This window comes from Nyctereutes procyonoides, unplaced genomic scaffold (assembly GCF_905146905.1).
Source record: "Nyctereutes procyonoides isolate TBG_1078 unplaced genomic scaffold, NYPRO_anot_genome, whole genome shotgun sequence".
Taxonomy (NCBI): domain Eukaryota; kingdom Metazoa; phylum Chordata; class Mammalia; order Carnivora; family Canidae; genus Nyctereutes; species Nyctereutes procyonoides.
Window position 1 is genome coordinate 35,057,086 of NW_026575142.1, and position 18,099 is coordinate 35,075,184.

Genomic DNA, 18,099 nt, shown 5'->3' on the forward strand with positions numbered 1-18,099 from the left:
TCATAGTAAAGAGAAGGTCACAGTAATTAAGTACTTTGTTGGCCATATTCTCCAATCTCTTGGGCAGTGCCAGGCCCCACCATCCTGAGTTCTAACCCTGGCGTGGGCCAGAGCCAGGACCTCTGGGTGCTGGTGGAGGGATGGCACTCTGAGCATGACAGTGTGACAAGGCTCTCAGCACCTCAGGGAAGGCCCACTTGCCTCTTTGCCTGTTTTTCTAAGTTGTAGGCGGCTGGGTGGTCAGAGGGCAGGTCAACAGCAACCATCCAGTTCAGGCATCCCTGTCCTCCCAGAAGACCTGAGGATGGGCCTCTTAGCCAGGCTCCACTGTGGGCTCTGGGAAGAAAAGATGCACTTCTCCTGGGAGCCACCCTTCTTCCTTTCACCTGTGGTTAGAAAGATCTTGACCCAGATGGTCTGGGATGCTGCTCTTGGCACTGAGGCAAGCACAGATCGTAGACTGCTACACCATGACTGACAGCTCAGCCCTAGGAGCAAGGAGCTGGGACCTCTCCACTTGCTCGGAGGCCCTGCGTGATCCAAGGTAGTTCACCAGAGCAGGGGCTTACACAGGGCCTGGGGCTGAAGAGCTCTGACCAGATTCCGTCTGGGAGAAGACCTCCTAATGGAGCATGTTAGAATTCAGAAGGTCCTTAAAACATGTCTGTCCTCATCCCCACTGTGAGCCATTATTCTGCTGACCTACCTTCCATCCGGAATCACAAGGGCTCTTGAGAGACCTTCCTGATGACTCGGAGGTCATGGAGGCAGAGAAGAGATGGAGAGCCCCTGAGACGGCCAACCAAGGTGGCCAGCACAGCGTCTATGCTCCAAGCAGCCCCCAGGACTCCGTCCAAGACTGGCAACAGGCAGGGTGGGCAGCGTCCGTTCAGAGACTCATTCCTTAAGGAAATGACGAACCCTGCCAGGGTCACAGAGAGAACAGTAGCAAAGCCGGGCCCGGGCCCCTATCTGTCTCCAAAGACCTTCCCCCACACAGCCTAGAATATGTATGTTGTCATCTCGCTTAATTAAGCAAGCCAAGCATCTTCTTCCCTGTATGCTTTGCTGGGAGAGAAGCCAGGCTGAATCCAATAAGCAGGGTATTTTCCACGTTGCTGTTTCTAGCGAGCTGATTTAGCTGGTCTCCACGGCCACTTAATATTGTCTTTGTCAAACAGCAGTCCGCTCAGCAACGTGGCCTAATCGGCAGCATTCCCGAGAGGCATTTGGGTGCCGGACGGCCACCACCGCCCCCTCGCCAGCGGTTAGCAGCTGGGGCAAGTCAGCTCCTGCCGGGCAGATGAGGCAAGGCCAGGCGAGGCAGCTGGCGGCTGCCCCAGGTGTGCGTGGGGCCTCCTCCGCCTTCTCACCTCCAGGACCAGGGCCCAGGCCCTGTGAACGCCCTGCAGAGATGCACACAGAGATGCCGCTCAGAAGACCGCGCTGCCCATTTGGCGAGGGATCCACGGGTGGAGGAGGCTCAAGCTCAGCCCTCAAGCCCAGGACAGGACCACAGAGGGAAGGGAGGCCCTTATGTCCTGCCTCCGTGGGATGGACGGACTTTGGTCTGGGGGACGCCAAGAGCATTGGGAGCAGGTGCCCGCGGTGACCATACTCCCAGGGGCTGGGACAAAAAGGACGAGCAGACCGTGGATGTGGCCTCTGTGCAGCCAAGGAGCTTTCAGAGCCACTGGCGAGTGAGCAGGTGTGCGTGGGAGCTGGTGCGGGGCAGGGCGGGCCTCAGCTCTACTCCCTCCCTGGGAGCCTGGTCTGACGTCAGCAGATGGCCCTGTGACCGCCCCCAGGTTTAGTGCGGACCACAGCAGAGAGAAGCCGAAACAACTTGTAAGTGGCTGCGAGCTCTGTGCCAGTCTTCTTAAAGATCTAGGTACGGGGACCCCGGGGGGCCCAGTGTTGAGCATCTGCCTCCGGCTCAGGGCGTGACCCCGGGGTTCCGGGATCGAGTCCCGCATCGGGCTCCCCGCAGGGAGCCTGCTTCTCCCTCTGCCTGTGTCTCTGCCTCTCTCTGTGTCTCTCATGAACAAATAAAATCTTAAAAAAAAAATCTTGCTACAATTTCTATGTCATATAAACTCTTCATGAAAACCTTACGCAGGGATCCCTGGGTGGCGCAGCGGTTTGGCACCTGCCTTTGGCCCAGGGCGCGATCCTGGAGACCCGGGATCGAATCCCACATCGGGCTCCCGGTGCATAGAGCCTGCTTCTCCCTCTGCCTGTGTCTCTGCCTCTCTCTCTCTCTCTGTGTGTGACTATCATAAATAAAATTTAAAAAAAAAATGAAAACCTTACGCACCAGGAAAATCTCCACTTTAAAAACGAGGGCGCTGAAGCAGGAGCTTAGCTAACGTGCCCAGAGCCCTGCAGCCAGAAGGGGGCAGAGTGGAACCAGGGTCCGTGCTGGCCTGGCTCCTCCGTGCTGCCTCCCAGGGGACCAGGGGCCGGCTGGGACTCTGCCCGCGGCCTACACTCCAGGGCCTTGGTCGGGAGTCAGAAGTCAGCGTCCAGCTCGCCAGTCTGCAGGTGCTGCCGGGGGAACTACCATGGGCCAAGCCCCGTTCCAGATGCTGGAAGATAGTGGGGAGCCACGAAGACGTGGCCCCTCCACCTGTGGCCCCTCCGCCCGTGGCTTCTTGCCTTCAGGGGTAGAGCAAGGAGAAGGGGCTGGTGACACCGGAGGCCAACAAGGTGGAGGAGCCGGAAAGTGAGGGTTAGGAGGGGGTCCCACCGGGGTGCAGTTTGGGGGAGGGCAGCATTCCCAGCCTGGGGTGCGAATTGTGTCCCCCAACAAGATCTGTTGGAATCCTAACCCAGGTGCCTGTGAACTTGCCCTCATTTAGAAATAAGATCATTGCACATATAATTAAGACCAAGTCACACAGGATTGGGATGGGTGCTGATGCAGTGACTCATGGCCGCATGAAAGAGGAACATGTGGACACAGACTCAGACGGAAGCTGGCCGTGGGGTGCTGGAGGCAGAGGCAGGAAGAGGAAGGATCCCCCAGAGGCTGGTGGGGCCCGGCTCTGCTGACTCCTGGCCTCCGCCCCATGAGGAAATACATTTCTGCATTTTGAAGCCATGCAAGTCAGCTGTCATTGTCGCAGCGACCACAGGAAGCTGATACAGGTGGGAGCACCAGGTATTACTGACAATTTCCCAAGTGCTGCTGATGCGGCTGGTCCCAGAACCCCGGGCCCCTGAAGAGCCACTGGTTCATGTGACAGTGGAGGCTAACCCACGGGCCCGGGGAGAACGTGAGTGTTGTTGCAGCATCTCCAGGGTACCTGGCCTGATTGTGGGACTGGGGTGGTCTGGAGAGTTCCAGAGACAGGTGGAGCCTCGGCACCTGCACAGCACTGGGAGGGAAGGTGAGGAAATGCTTTACCCATCGGACCCCAGAGAGGGCATCATGTACTTCAAACAAGGGAGGAGGACGAGACGTGCCCCTGGAGGGGCCATCCCAGTGGGGTTTGGTCAGGAAGGATTGCAAGTCTGCACCTGGCAATGACCGCTCAGGACAGTTAGTAGGTAAAAGCTGGTATCCCCTCCCCAGGAGGCGGCCCACGGACAGGGGGTGATGGGGCGGGGGGATGGCTTGGGCCTCCCAGCCAAGGGACTCCTCTGCCAGGGAGTAAAGACACTTGGCAACCTTTTCCACTGCAAGAGAACTTCCCCATCACACTCTTGAACCCTCCTGTCTGTCCCTGGTGACCCAGAGAGGGGCACCCAGGGCCAGCTTCTCATGTAGGCTCTTGGGACTAATCCTTTTTCAATAAGAGCCAAAGAAAAGTTGAAATCCTACCTTTGCAATTCATTTCTCGATTTTGTTTTTTAAATAATGCTTTTGAAATATCAAAGTGGATTAGGGTTTGATTTGTCTATGTTATTTATTTTTAGCCAGGAAAATTAACATTTTGTTAGGTTTTGTTAGGTTTCTTTAAAGTGAGAGCAATAATGAGCTTGGGCAGGATAACAGGTCTCAAGGCAGGCGGTTAGGCTGGGCAGGGGTGGTCACCCCCCACTCCCCCACCCCTGACCTGGCTGACCCTGATGCAGGGTCAGTGACCTCTGGGAGTGGAGGCTGCTGGCCAGCAGTGATTTATGTGAGCCATTTGCACATCAAAGTTTGTTTTGTCAGCAGACTGGAGGCTTTCAGCCACCTTTCCTGCCCCTGGGTGCAAACCAGCCAGGACATCAAGGGAGATGGCAGGACTGACCCTGGGGAGCCAGCAACCAGGGCTGCACGCAGGCAGAGCCCTGAGGTCCTCCGGAGGCTGATGTTCCCCATCACTTGTGGAGACACTCCTCCTGAGGCCGGCGGACAGGGTGGGCAGCGAGGGAATGCACCTGCCGGAGGCCACCCCCCGCCCCCCGCCCTGCCCCGTACCTTAGCTTCATGGGCGAAAGCTGGAGCTTCACCAGGCTCCAAATAGATGCAGTGAGGGAAATAACGGGGATGAGACCACGTCCCCCCTCATCCTCTCACTTTTCACGTCCTGGTTTTCACTTTTCTTAAGGACTATCCCTTGTATGCATTCCTATTTACTAATATTTCTCCCCAACACATATACACGTTTTTCACAAACAATAAATATGACTATCTCCGATCACGATCATGGTCTAGAAATTTTTATTTAAAATTTGACTTCCTGGGACACCTGGGTGGCTCAGTTGTTGAGGGTCTGCCTTCAAGGGCATGATCCTGGAGTCCCGGGATGGAGTCCCACATCGGGCTCCCTGCATGGAGCCTGCTTCTCCCTCTGCCTGTGTCTCTGCCTCTCTCTCTGGGTCTCTCATGAATAAGTAAATAAAATATTTTTTAAAAATTTGTCTTCCAAAAAAAAATTTTGTCTTCCTATTCAAGGTCCTTCCTTAATAATTGTGATTTTTGGTGGGTAGAATTATGATCATCTAACATGGCAGACTTCAGACTTCCTAAAGGCAGAGCTGAATTTCCCAAATAAATAGGAGCCATTTTCAGTGTCATCAAAAATAGCCGAGGGGCACCTAGCGGGCTCAGTTGGTGGAACATGCGCCACCTGATCGCAGAGCCATGAGTTCGAGCCCCACATTGGGGATAGAGATTATTTAAAATAATAAATAAAAATCTTTTTTAAAAACCCACAAATGTAAATATAAGAAAAATTACGTTTGAGTATATCATAATTTCACATTTTTATACAAGACACCTTAAAGATATGCGATAAAATGGGAGAGAAAACCCCGCAATATGTCTCAAAGAACTATGATCTGAAATTTATAGCAGAATCCTACAAATGGGCAAACCTGACACAAAAACACTAAACTAAAAAACTTATCAAACAGGAGATTAAAATGGTCGAAAGACACACAAAAAGATGCTCCACCTCACCAATAAGTGGAGAAATGAAAATTAAAATGAGACGCAGCTCTCCACCCATCAGTCCGGCGACGGTGAGGAAGCCAGCGGGGCAGCAGGTGCGGCCGCGGGGGGCCAGGGCTCCCTCGGGAGCCTCGGCGGGGAACAGGGCCCTTCTTCACGCTTGTGCACAGCGGTGCAGGGCAGGCCAAGGCCCTCGTACTCCTCGGGGGGGAAGAACCGGGGAACCACGATAACCCAAGACGGGGAAACGCCTCAGACGCCGGGGTGCCTGCACCCAGAACACCGGGGGGGACCCACCTGAACAACGGGGCCCAACGTGCTCTCCCCGAAACAGGAGTGAAAGAGACCGTGCGCACGACGGGACCTCGTCTGTGTCAAACACGAAGGGAAGAAAACACTTAAAACACATTTCGAGAAGGATGCCCCAGGGGAGGGTCAGTCGCTTTTCATCCGAGACTCTTTTACGGCTTTCGGCTTATTTTTCTGTGTTTGTACATCCCTTTTTTAGCCATTAAAAGAATAATTTTTTTTTTGATGAGGTACCTTATATTGGCTAACTGAACTTAAATTTAAAAAAAGAGAAAAAGAAAATTAATTTCAGAGTTCTCTGAAAAGCTTTTCAAGGACATATTTTAAAATAGAGAAATTCCAGAACATTTACATTGTACCAGTGAGGTAAAGACAAAAACAAAACTGGATTTTTGTTTTGACCCATGTTATGTAAATACATGGAAACAAGGCTGCAGGATGCCCACCGCTGATGGGCACCCTGAGGACTGCAACGGGATCATTTTAACATAAGTGAAAATATCCCTGGATAAATCATTAATTTAAAAAAAAAAAACCTTACCGGGCAGCCCCGGTGGCTCAGCGGTTTAGTGTCGCCTTCGGCCCAGGGCGTGATCCTGGAGTCCCAGGATCGAGTCCCACGTCGGGCTCCCTGCATGGGGCCTGCTTCTCCCTCTGCCTGTGTCTCTGCCTCTCTCTGTGTGTCTCTCATGAATAAATAAATAAAATCTTTAAAAAAAAGAAAAAAACCTTACCATCCAAAAGTAAAGTGAAAATGTATCAGAAGAAGTGCCCATCGATTTCAAGCAAAGTAAATGATAATAAAAATGCTGACCTGAGTCACAAAAATGAGGGACCTGAGTGGCCAGGGGTTGAACGAACGTCTGCCTTCAGCTCAGGTCATGATCCCAGGGTCCCGGGATCGAGTCCCACATCAGGCTCCGTGTGAGGAGCCTGCTTCTCCCTCTACCTATGTCTCTGCCTCTCTCTCTGTGTTTCTCATGAATAAATATAATCTTTTAAAAATAAATAAATAAATAAACAAACAAACAAACAAACTGGCAAATTTGTCTCATTTTCTCATTAATACACACTTTGGTTTATTCCAATACCACACCGTTGTACCACAAGAATGTTGATTTCACAAGTGATGTTTAATCCTGTAGCCACAATCCCCTCCCCGATATTTTTACAATATTTTTCTATATTTTTAAAATATTACAGAAATTGTTAGTTGAAAGGGACAGACACATTCTTTCTGCTGAATAAGGTATCATATTTAACTTAAAGATTATTAACCTTCTGGATGTTCTGGATAGAGGAATTTGAAGCTGCTGGGAGTCACATGTAACCCTGAGGTCTAAATAGGAAAATATCTTTTATAAACTGTAACAAATCTCACCTTGAAATAAAAACCTATGAAATGTACACAATTCCATCCAGAGTCAACATTGTTACAATATCCATTTTCAGAATGGACAATGACAACAGCTTTACATTCAGAAAACACAGCCTATATACCAAGATGGTGTAACTTGCCACCTGGCACCCCGTGTGCGAGAAGTCTGTTCAGCCCTTAGGCTGTCACAGAGTTGCCCTTATTAAAAATACACGTCCTCAGATGCCCAACAAGCCAGGCAGAACAATGGTTTGAAGGAAGCGAATGCCAATGGGACTTTTTCTGTGCATCTGACCGGAGGCATATCATTGACATTCCCGGGGATGTCCCCATGGCTCAGAGGGTTGCCGGGAACGTCTCCAGGTTTATAGGATCCTTACATAGTTTTCATCCAGTTCTCTAGAGTTGTGCAGTTCCAAACCAGCTTCTAGAACATCTGCTCAAAAACTGGCATTAAAGTGCTTCAATGCAACCTCCCAAAACATTATAAAGTGTCAGGTCAACTCAGGTCACTGCTCTACCTGGAATGACTAGCTTCATTTTTGTTTCTGGCCTACATTTCCTTTTAACACAATACAAAGGTGTAACACAGGGATGAGCCTATCTCTCTTAAAAACCCAACTGTGTTAGCTTCAGTTAGACTACCTAAGACTCGGGCAGACTGGCGAAAGTCCTAGCGCTTCCTCAGGGTAAGATGGTGCTGACTCTACAGCTAACCTGGCACCGAGTACCAAGAAATCCAGCGTGGCCACCGCTGAATGCCTGGTGGAGCTCCCCGAGGAGTCTTCTCTGGCTTCGGCCTCTCAATGACGGAGGATGTCATCAAAGGCCGAGAGGTGACCTGGATTCGGCTACTGGATCTCGCCAAGGAGCTCCTGCACAAGCCGTCGGGGCCAACACTGCCCCACAGTAAGATCTGGGTTACGATGGGCGGGCTGTGCTATGTGTCCCATTGAACAAAGTGCTCCCCGTGAGTCTGGGGCAGTCCAACCCTCCTGAACACACTATCGAAGCAGGTCACACCTGACATTCCCTGGGAGCCACAGCAGGGGTCACCTTGGCGAGCACAAAACCGTCTTCCTTCTGTTCATCTGTGTTTGCGAGCACACGTGTGTGTTTGTGTGTGTGTGTGTGTGTGTGCGTGCGCGCGTGCACACCCTCACTTTAGCACGCTGACCGCTTTAGCATGGCTTGCAGCCAACGGCCAGCAGAGCACTGCAGTGGCTGTGCCTTTCACAGAAGCCTTGCTTCAGGCTGGGTCACAGTGAGTTAACTGTGTGCACAGCACAGCAGCCATTCAACCGGGTCACTCGAAAATTAGCTAAATCAGTTCAGGTAGTGGTGAGTTTTGTGTTTCTCTCTTTTTTTCCCCCCCAAAAAACCTCCAGAAGAATTTTTTTAAGCCACTTATTTTAAATGTTAGTGAAGAAACATGTGAACCCAAGGTCCCAGAAATGAGCAGCTGACTCCAGAGTGTCACTCCAAAGTGACACAGACGAATTAAGCAAGTTCTAAACGCATCAAGGTGTGAAACAGGGAACACGGCAATCTGCCTCCGGGGAAGAACAGTTTTGTTCTAAGTTCTTTGTGGGCAGCAGCACCCTCGCTGTGACAGTCATCCTCCCGAGTCCAGCTGCCGCCTTAAACGGGACTGTCGTAGTGCAGACGCCGGCGGTGATGGACCCGCCACCTTCCCTGCCCTCCAGGGCAGGAGAAGCCACAGCCCGGTCCACTTGTTACCTGCACGGGCCGGAGAGCATCCTGGGCAAATACCCAGGGAGCGTCGTGTTAGCGTTTCCCCCAAAGGCAGTAAAAGAGAACAAGTGCAAATGTTTTATCACCTACAAGCCCACGTAGACCTTACAGCAGTAGGTGGTGGCTCTCCAGGCCACGGGGGACAGGAGGAGACAAGGGGAGCGGGCGGGCTCTCCTGGCACACCTGGGGAGAGGCACACCCCGGGAGAGGCGCACCTTACAGCAGGCCTGGAACTCCTTGCGCAGAGCGAACTGGTTCATTAGGAAAAGATGGTCTTCTCTCGGACTGTAGTGGGAACGAGAGGGCGGAGGAGCAGGGTTCTTGCCAGAGGCTGCAAGAACAGCCTCATCTTGGCCCCTTTACTGAACTCTCAGGGTTCATTAACTCTCTTTTCATAACTTGGTACCTCTGATTCTTCCCCAAGGATAGCCAGCTTTGCATCCATTTCAGGACTGGGGCTTGGCCCACCTGGTGCAATTCCGTTTACACAGCTGCCTGGCCTCCCCTCAGGCGCTGGGCCCCCGGAGGCCTGCTCACCCCCAGCAGCTCGGAAGGAGGTGGGCAGACGCAGCCTGCAATGGGCCGTGCTCCGGCTGACCTCACGATCCCTCTGTCCTCTGCTGAATGGGCCCCTCGGGCCCCTTGGGTCTCCATTCACGTCGCTGAGGTATCCAGTGCTGCCACTGGGAGGAGCCGCAGGGACTCAGGAAGGTCCTAGTGTTCTGGGCTGTGTTCTCCAGCGTGGCCAAGACATGGAGACTTCATACACTGAGCCCTGAGGTCCCTGCAGACGAACCCAGCTGTTCTCCGCCCTCCTTCCAGCTGTGAGCCTGGCACTGGGCTGCCTACAGAACACTGGATTCACAGAAGTCAGGCCAAGAAACTGGCACTGGCACCCTGCACACCCCAGTAGCAGACAGGGGGGAGCCAGTTCTGGAGGTAAAATCGGTGAGTCGCCCATCTGTGTTCTCACGGCCACTTCACACAAAGACTGAAGTGTTTTAAATACGAGGGTTCACATCCACAGGAGGTATCGGTAGGTGCTGAGGTGACCACATGTCCACTCCAGAGCCATTTTAGCTGCCAAAGTCCCAGGTCTCCAATAACCAGAAAATCTCAACTGAGGGAGATCACGGGCCTCTCCCTGGAAGACAACACCACTGACATCATCTCAGAAATATTTCTTCTGTCTAGTGTAATCATAATTCACTCGAACAGTTTAATAAAAGTATTAAAATATACTTCATCTTTTCTTCTAACTACATTTATATATAAATCCCTGAGAAGGTACCTGTCAACTTGTAATTCACTATTTACAGTTAATAAACATCAGGGGTGCAAGGAGACACCGGCTTGTCCTCCTCTGTATAGCAGAGTGTCTGTCATCTGGCAGGAGAGCAAACTAGGTCTCCCTCCCTTGGACAGGGGTAAGGGGGTGGGGGGCTCAGTCAGTTGAGCATCCAATTCTTAATTTTGGCTCAGGTCATGATCTCATGGGTTATGGGATCAAGCTCTGCATTGGGTCTCCTTGCTCAGCAAGGAGTCCACTTGAAAGATTCTCTCTCAAAATAAATAAATCTTAAAACAACAACAACAAAAAGGCATGTGGGGCTGTGCCGAAATCCTAAACTCTCTGCACAGAAACTGGGGAAATCTGTCCTTCATTCACTGGGTAGGTGGAGGTCACTACATGATAACTCAACTGCCTCTCATGATCGCCTTCCTTTTCTGCCCTTTTTAGACCTCAGAGTGGTGGTGCCAAGGAGGATCAGGGCATTTAGCCAAAACTGGAGAAGAAAACAAGCAAAGGAAGGAGAGGCAAGCAAGGAAGAGAGAAGGTGAAGGGAGTGGCAAGGAATGAATGTGCCCACAGAGCAGAAGGAGGTCATTGCCCATCATCGCCCCTGCCCCCAACCAACACTAGAAGCAAGGCAGCAAAAGGTGACCCCTCAGTGAGAAAATACAGCCAGCCACTCAAAGCAGTGAAAATACACAAACCAGAAAATGATCTCAACAGATGCTGGATCAGACTGTGAGGGAGATGAGGGGTGTTTCTCTTCACCTCATCTCTTCCAAGGAGACTCGGCCAATCCCAACTCTTGGAGCTGCAGCTACCCTTAGTATCAGTGATGCTAAAAGTGGTTCCAGACCTCTATGCCATTCTGAAAAAAGGGAAAGGCTCACTAAAATCTGACTTTGAGAGCTGCATTATCATCACGCCTACCCATCAGGCTGGTGCTGTCCAGTAGCCTGATGATTGAAGTTTCTGGAGAGAGGAGCATGAGGCCCCAGAGAGCGCAATGCTTCATGGTGCCAAGAGGGAGGCACCAGAGAGAGGCCGGCGCCACCGTGCCCACATCATGAGAGAGGTGCTCATCACGACACAGCCAGGGAGCACAATTTGACATGTGAATCCAGGGTTATGAGAAAAAGCTTCCAAATCAGTCGCTACTATTTTAGATCTATGGCTTCCAAGCAGGATAATTTTTAAATAAAGTGCCGTCAGTAGTGCATATGTGACAGATACTCTGCAACCCACATGGCCAGAGATTCATTAGAATTTCTCAGTGCTTTGGAGATAAAAAGTCTGGACAAAAACTCCCACTGAGCTCAGGGCCCAGGGCAAATCACATCCGTGCTCTGCCCAAGTCCCCATATCTTGAAAATTCTACAAAGCCAGCATGAGGATAAACTGAACATCACAGGCAGTCATCAAAGGAAAAAATACAAGTAATTCCACACCAGGAGCTCTTTGGAATTGAGTCTGGAGGAGGGAGCAGCCCTCCTCCGGACTCACTCCAGTAGAATTTGCCTAAAACAAGTTTGCTTAATATTCAGTTCTAATCTGTTTGTTTAGTCCTCTCCCCCTTTCCAGTGATTTGTATCACCCTGATGGCTTATTCTTTTGCATCTTTTTTACGTTTTAAGGATATCTGAATTCAATTTACCTAAGAGCACAGAGGACTTAATTTTGTAATTCTAGTAAAATTCTATTACATTTGCCCCCATTTTATTAAATAATAGATTTTTCGCATATCTATTTTTTAATATGTTAAAGGCTTTGCATCCAGTTTATCTAAAGTCCCTTGCTTAAAATATTTAGTTCTAGCAATAAATACATGGTTCTCTATGCATGGTTTCGTGCTTTGACAACAGGTTTTTCTTCATTATTATTACCGTATAAGTAAGAGAGCTTTCAAATAAGATACAAAGGAAATCTGATTCCCCTGACTTACTTCATCATTTTTCTGGAAAAGTAAATGCCTCCATCAAGTAGAAACAAATATTCAGAAGAGGTTAATCAAATCAATAAGAACATACAATGCTCACACACACCTATGGTGAGAAGGAAAGACAAATGGCAAGAAAGGGGAGACTTCCACAAATTCTGTATGAAATCATAGAGATATCACAAATAATTATTGCTGGAAACAGTATGTTAAAGGGTCTTCAGGCAAACATGTTAAAACTGTCTTAAATACAAACAGCCCCATCACCAGTAAAATGCTGCAAATGGGATCATGATTAAAAATACAAAATTATTCAGACCCTTCGATAAATTGGTCTTAAAATTTTCTCAAGTGAGGTTCTAGAGATAGGCTTTTGGGGCAAATTTGCCCACTAGGTGTACGGATTGCCAGGGGAACCGGTTTTAGGCTCGTGGACCTGCGCCCTCCCCCATTCACCGTGCAGCCGGAACCGACGGCGCGCGTCTGGGCCCCGTGCGAGCCTGGCCCGGGGCTGCGGGGGCTGCGGGGCCGCGGGGACAGGGGGACACGGGGCCGCGAGCCAGCAGGGAGGCCAGCCGCACCCTCCCCCGCGCAGCCCCGCCGACCCCCGGGAGCCCGCCGCTCACGTCCTCTTCCTCCAGGACGGCGCCCGCTTCTCCTTCTGCGCCGCCGCCTCCCGCTGCTTCTCCGCCTCCTCCGCCCGCCTCTTCTCCTCCTTGGCCTCCTTGTACCGCCACTTGGGCAGCTGCAGGTGCGCGCTGTCCTTGGTGCTGCCCCTCGCGGCCGCCCGCTCGGGCTGGAAGGTGGGCGCGGGCGCCTTGCTGATGCGCACCCGGGGGATGACCACGCCGGGCCGCACGCTGCTCCTCCTCAGCAGCTGCAGGGGCAGGAGGCTGGCCCTCCGCGGGGCGCCCGGCTGCTGCGGGGACGCGAGGCCGGCTCTCGGGGCTCCCTCTCTGGAGACGCCCACGGCCCGCGAGGTCCGGAACGGCGGCTCGGAGCCCTCTATCTTGTCACCCTCCTGGGCGCGCGTGTCCCGGCTCCCCCGCGCCTCCAGGATTTCCTGCACCGCCAGGCGCCTCTTCCCCACGCAGGGGGCGTCCTCGGGGCACACGGTCTGGCAGACGATGGCCACGGCGGGGCTGTAGAGGCTCGTGGTCATCCTGACCATGTGGTCCAGGACGCCCCCATCCTCCGGGCCCTGGCGTGAGCGCGAGGTCAGCGTGGAGCGCACAAGCTCGGCAAGCCTCTGCAAGCAGCTTTTGGAGCCCGACGGCTTCAGAACCGCCTCCGCGGGCAGCGGCAGCTCTGGCTTGTACCTTTCCCCGAACTGCTCCGGGCAGGGTCGCTCCAGCAGCCTCTGGATGAGGCGGACCGCCTCCAACCGTCCGGTGTAAGCCGCCCACTCCTGGGGCGCCATCCCGCGGCGCGGGTCCCTGGCATGGACGTCTGCCCCTGAAAAATATGCAAACACAAACGGCAATGGGAGAGAATGCGCCAAGAACAACCCGGCCAACGGCAGGAAAGGAAAGACTGAAATGGATCAAAGGCAGAAGCTGGGAAACTTAGTAACTGACCACCTGGAGCTGTGGCACCTGGATGACCCTGCCTCTGCCCCTGAACTGCGAGCACCATTAGACACAGCCCACCTTGAAGAGCTCCAGCTAGTGGCTTACTTTTCCTAAACAAAACTGCCTGAACCCAGCCCCTAAATCGCACGATTTTTAAAGAAATAAGACTTCATGGCTTTCCAGCAATGGAGAGATGACTAGACAGCCAAGGTGCTTCCTGAACACTTCAATGATGTTACTAGAATGTTCCAGAATACTAAAAGGAATAATCGCTTGCAAAGTGCTTGGCATCCCATTTCTTTATCACCTCACATTTTCCAGGAAATGTGCAGTCCCTCACTTCTTATACTGTGTGGTTGGTAGGTCCTAGATCTATCCTCTTCACCAAACTGTGGGCTTCTCCACCACAGAGTCCACCTCTTACTCGTTTTGGTTTCCTTGACACATCTTGTCCTGGCTGGTGGAGGCGTGCATTTAATAAAGATATGTTACAGACGGTGGTAGTCACAGTGGCCAAGGGACCTACCTGAGGCCTCCAAGCTGGTAAAAGTGAACGTCTCAGCCCCATGCACTTCCTGCCACCCCACAGGGAGGGCTGCTTCCTCTATGACAGTTTTCTGCGTCAACGTGGCCAGACTACAATACCCAGGGATTTAAACTCAAATCTAGGTGGACTGTGAAGGTATTTTGTAGGTGCAGTTAGCATTCACAGTCAGTTGACAGAGTAAAGGAGATTGCCCTCAACAATTTGGGTGGGCCTCATCCAATCAGTTGAAGGCCTTAAGAACAACAGCTACAGTTCTCTGGAGAAAAAAGAACTCGGCCTCAAGACTGCACCATTAACTCCTGTCCAAGTTTCCAGGATGGCCTGCGCCCACTAATTTTGGGCTCTCCAACCCACAAAATCATGTGAGCCAATTCTTTAAAAATAAATCTCTTCATGTGTACCTCTTATTGGTTCTGTGTCCCTAGAGAACCCTGACTCCTACATCCTCAGTCACTTCCTTAATAAATCTCACCCATACCACCCACTGCCCCCTCCTAATACTGCAAATTTAAACTTCAACTCAACTTGATGAAATGTTCATAAATTTCAGCATGGTCGTATAAGAGAAATTAATAAGGAATTGCTGTTCAATTAATCTTGGTCCAAATCCCAGCCCCGTACACAGTTAAAAATCATTCAGGATTTCAGGTCACATTAGTCATACTTTCTCTGGCAAAGCAATGTGGAGAACTAGGGCAATTATCTAGTCTGTGAACTCCCCAGGGACCAGGACTGGCAGAGGCTTCTGCATTTATATCCCATACAGACCCAGGTGGCTGACGTGCAGCGGTGGCTCAGTGCAGAACAGAGGCGAGGAGGGCTCAGTGGCCCCCCTGCCCCAGCACCCCTCCAGCGACCCCCCACCCCAGCCTGGGCAGACCCAGCTCACCTGAGATTGCCTCATCATGCTCTTCATTCAGGGGCATATTAAAAAATAGGCATATTAGAAGAGTGGTAATTATTTGGAACTGGAGATCGGGATGGAACTCATTAGCCCGAGTACAATTTATAAACTGACAAAAATGAAAAGGGGGCAGTAAAAATGTCGCCACAAAAAATAGATGACACATTAAACCTTAATTAATTGCATGTCACTTAAAAAGGTACAAACTGCAAAATTAAAATCTTAATGAACATGGCTTGAGAGAGACATTTTTCAAAAGCTAATGGAAAACTAAAGGAACAGCTGTCCAAAGTGTAGCACACACACTTCTTCCTGTTGCTTTCGTGCCTTTTCAAAATGATCTTGCAACCCACACACGTTTGGCAGAATGGCAGCGCAGCCTAAGGGTAGGAGTTGTGCCATCATTTCGGCATTCACTTCCTTTTCTTTTTTTTTTTTTTAAGATTATTTATTCATGAGAGACAGAGAGAGGCAGAGACACAGAGGGAGAAGCAGGCTCCATGCAGGGAGCCCGACATGGGACTCGATCCCGGGTCTCCAGGATCACATCCTGGACTGAAGGCAGGCACTAAACCGCTGAGCCACCCAGGGATCCCATGAGGATTCACTTCCTTCGGCAATCGGTCTGGGTAATATTCATGGCCCGGGGGGAGTGACTAAATCATGGAAGGCTGGCACCGGTGACCAACACTCGATACACAAGCCTTTTAGAAAACAGAGAATTCTGATGGGCCGGCATCTCCATCTTCTCCTCATGAACTTCTGGCATCCTGTTCTCACCCCCTACCCAGTGCTGTTTTGCCCAGAGCTCCAGGCAGCAGCCTGAAGTCGGGCTCCCGCCCATGCATCCACTTGCCGCCACGCCATTGAGTGCTGTGAGCTGTCTACACAAAGTCCTCTAGTTTATTCCAGGCAGCAACATACTCAGTTCTAGGCAATGCATCATGCCTGGTGTAAACCTGGGTTTTGCCACTTAGGTACTATTGATGTTTAGGGCAGATCATTATTTGGTGTGGGGGCTGTCCTGTGCATTGTTACGACTTGTAACGGCACCCCCATCTCTGTCCAGTAAGTGCCAGCAGCATTCCACAGTTGTGACAGCCAAATACATCCCCAGACATTACCGGCTGTTTCTAGGGGGCAGCCCCCACCCCTAGTGGGGAATTACTGGTCTACCCAGTAACTGCAATCCTGTTCCCCCTTTTTCTTAGCCTCCCTTACAGCTGGACAGTGAGCCCCAAAAAGAAGGCTTTTGTGCCCTGATAAAAGTGACCACTATGGTTGGAGGTGCTGCCGCTGCCTATCTGAAGCCCACAGTTCTGGTGACCAAGTCGTGGTGGGGAGGACGGGTGATGGGGGTACTGGGTCAACGCATAAAGGAACCTAGTTCTGTGATGTCCTCACGGAGCCCAAGGCCAGCACTGCACTGTGACAGCCCACCTCAAGACTTTCGGTGAGGTGAGAAAAACGTGCTTGTTTTCTTTCAGCCACGGGCAAGGCAGGATGTCTGACTGGAAGCAGAAAGCACTCTAAGCAGGTGCTAAAGGAAGACAAGCTACCTTCCATCATTCATCCTAGAAGCTTCCCCTAGAGTCGTGGCCAGGTGCACAGGACCGGCGCAGGCAGCCAGAGCCCGGGCCGTGTTGCTTCCTGGCCGGCTTCTCTGCCAGCCCCCCACGTTATCTACCCTTCTAAGCCCCGCTCTGGTCCCCCTCCCACCAGGAGACCTTTCTGGTCATATGCGACCCCTGCATGTCCCCTCCTGTGCCATCCTGGCCTGTATCTGGAGTACTCAGGGTATAAGCGATACGGTAAATCAGAATGCGGGGTCTCAGGAGAGGCCTAATTTGGGGGCGGGGAGGATGGACACCTGCTTCCAGCCTGGTCCACCCCGGAAGCCGTTTCCAAAGAGATCTTGTACTTGGTCTTTCAGAGGGTCTCACAGCAGGGCCGACTCCCGGTTACCCAAGGGCTCCCTTCCCCATCCTTCACGCAGCTTCCTGGCTTACCGTTCAGAAAACCTAGTTGCCCTCAAGTCCTTCTCTCAAGGTTTGCTTTTGTGCCAAGCTAAATACCCAAGCGAAGACACTGCCCTTGGTGACACGGAATGCCTGACTTTTAGCCCTTTCTCTGCATAATAATTTGAAACTATTCCAACTTGGCAAATTCTCAGGTCACAGGAAAACCATATTTTCCTTATAAACAGAAAGAAACCTCTGCAGTGATACCGTTATCACTTAGCTTCGGGAGCACACCGTCGGGGCTTGCCTGGGACAAGAATGACCACAGGACCAACCAACAACAGCAGTGCCTCTCCCCCATTAAACCAGCCTCCCACCCCTTCCGAGGTGTCTGCTTTGTTGCCCGAAATCACAGGAAGAGTCGAGCATCTTATTTGCCTACGTCTGCTTCCCAAATGCCGCAGCAATCAGACCACGCTTCAGGTATAAAAGCCAGCTCTCTTAAGCAAGTCTGGAGCCTGCCAGCCTCCACTGAGCTCTGCTTCTCTTCAGAGAAAATCAAATCCTCGTTATGGCTTCTCGGAGCCACTTATTTAAATAGACCTGTCACTTCAAGGCATTAATATTCCGTTGAATTAACAAGAATCCACAGCCCCACTTGCGATTCTTATCAGCAGAACTGACATTATTCCTGGAGAAGCCAAAAACCAAAGAGCCAACAAATCAGCTTTTCAGACCCTGGTTACATTTTTATTAAAATCCAAAGTATTGATAATTCTCACATTATTTCGTTCTGCCTGACAAGGTAAGAGATAAGAGCTGGTATGTGTCTGTATGTTATGAACCACTGGAAAATCTAAACAGTTTAGGGGGGGCATCCAATTCCCTGATCCATCATTTCTAAAAGGAAATGGTTCGTACTGAATGGAATGAAATTGCAACTCAGAAATTCAACTCAGGTGCAGAAATACACTCAGGTACAGGAGAATGCTTGCACTTGAAAAAATGAGGATGAGATACCCATTTCTACCTTAGCCATTCACACATTACAGCGCTT

At 51.2% G+C, this 18,099-nt stretch overlaps 1 protein-coding gene across 1 annotated transcript in view; it reads right to left on the bottom strand.

The window, feature by feature from the left end:
- Positions 1–6,757: 6,757 nt before the first annotated feature.
- Positions 6,758–18,099, bottom strand: part of ANKRD33B (ankyrin repeat domain 33B) — an 81,612-nt gene continuing 70,270 nt past the window's right edge. The window contains exon 4 of the mRNA XM_055308493.1: positions 6,758–13,514. Within this exon, the coding sequence (XP_055164468.1) occupies positions 12,682–13,514 (833 nt within the window). The 3' untranslated portion in view covers positions 6,758–12,681. The remainder of the gene's footprint in view (positions 13,515–18,099) is intronic.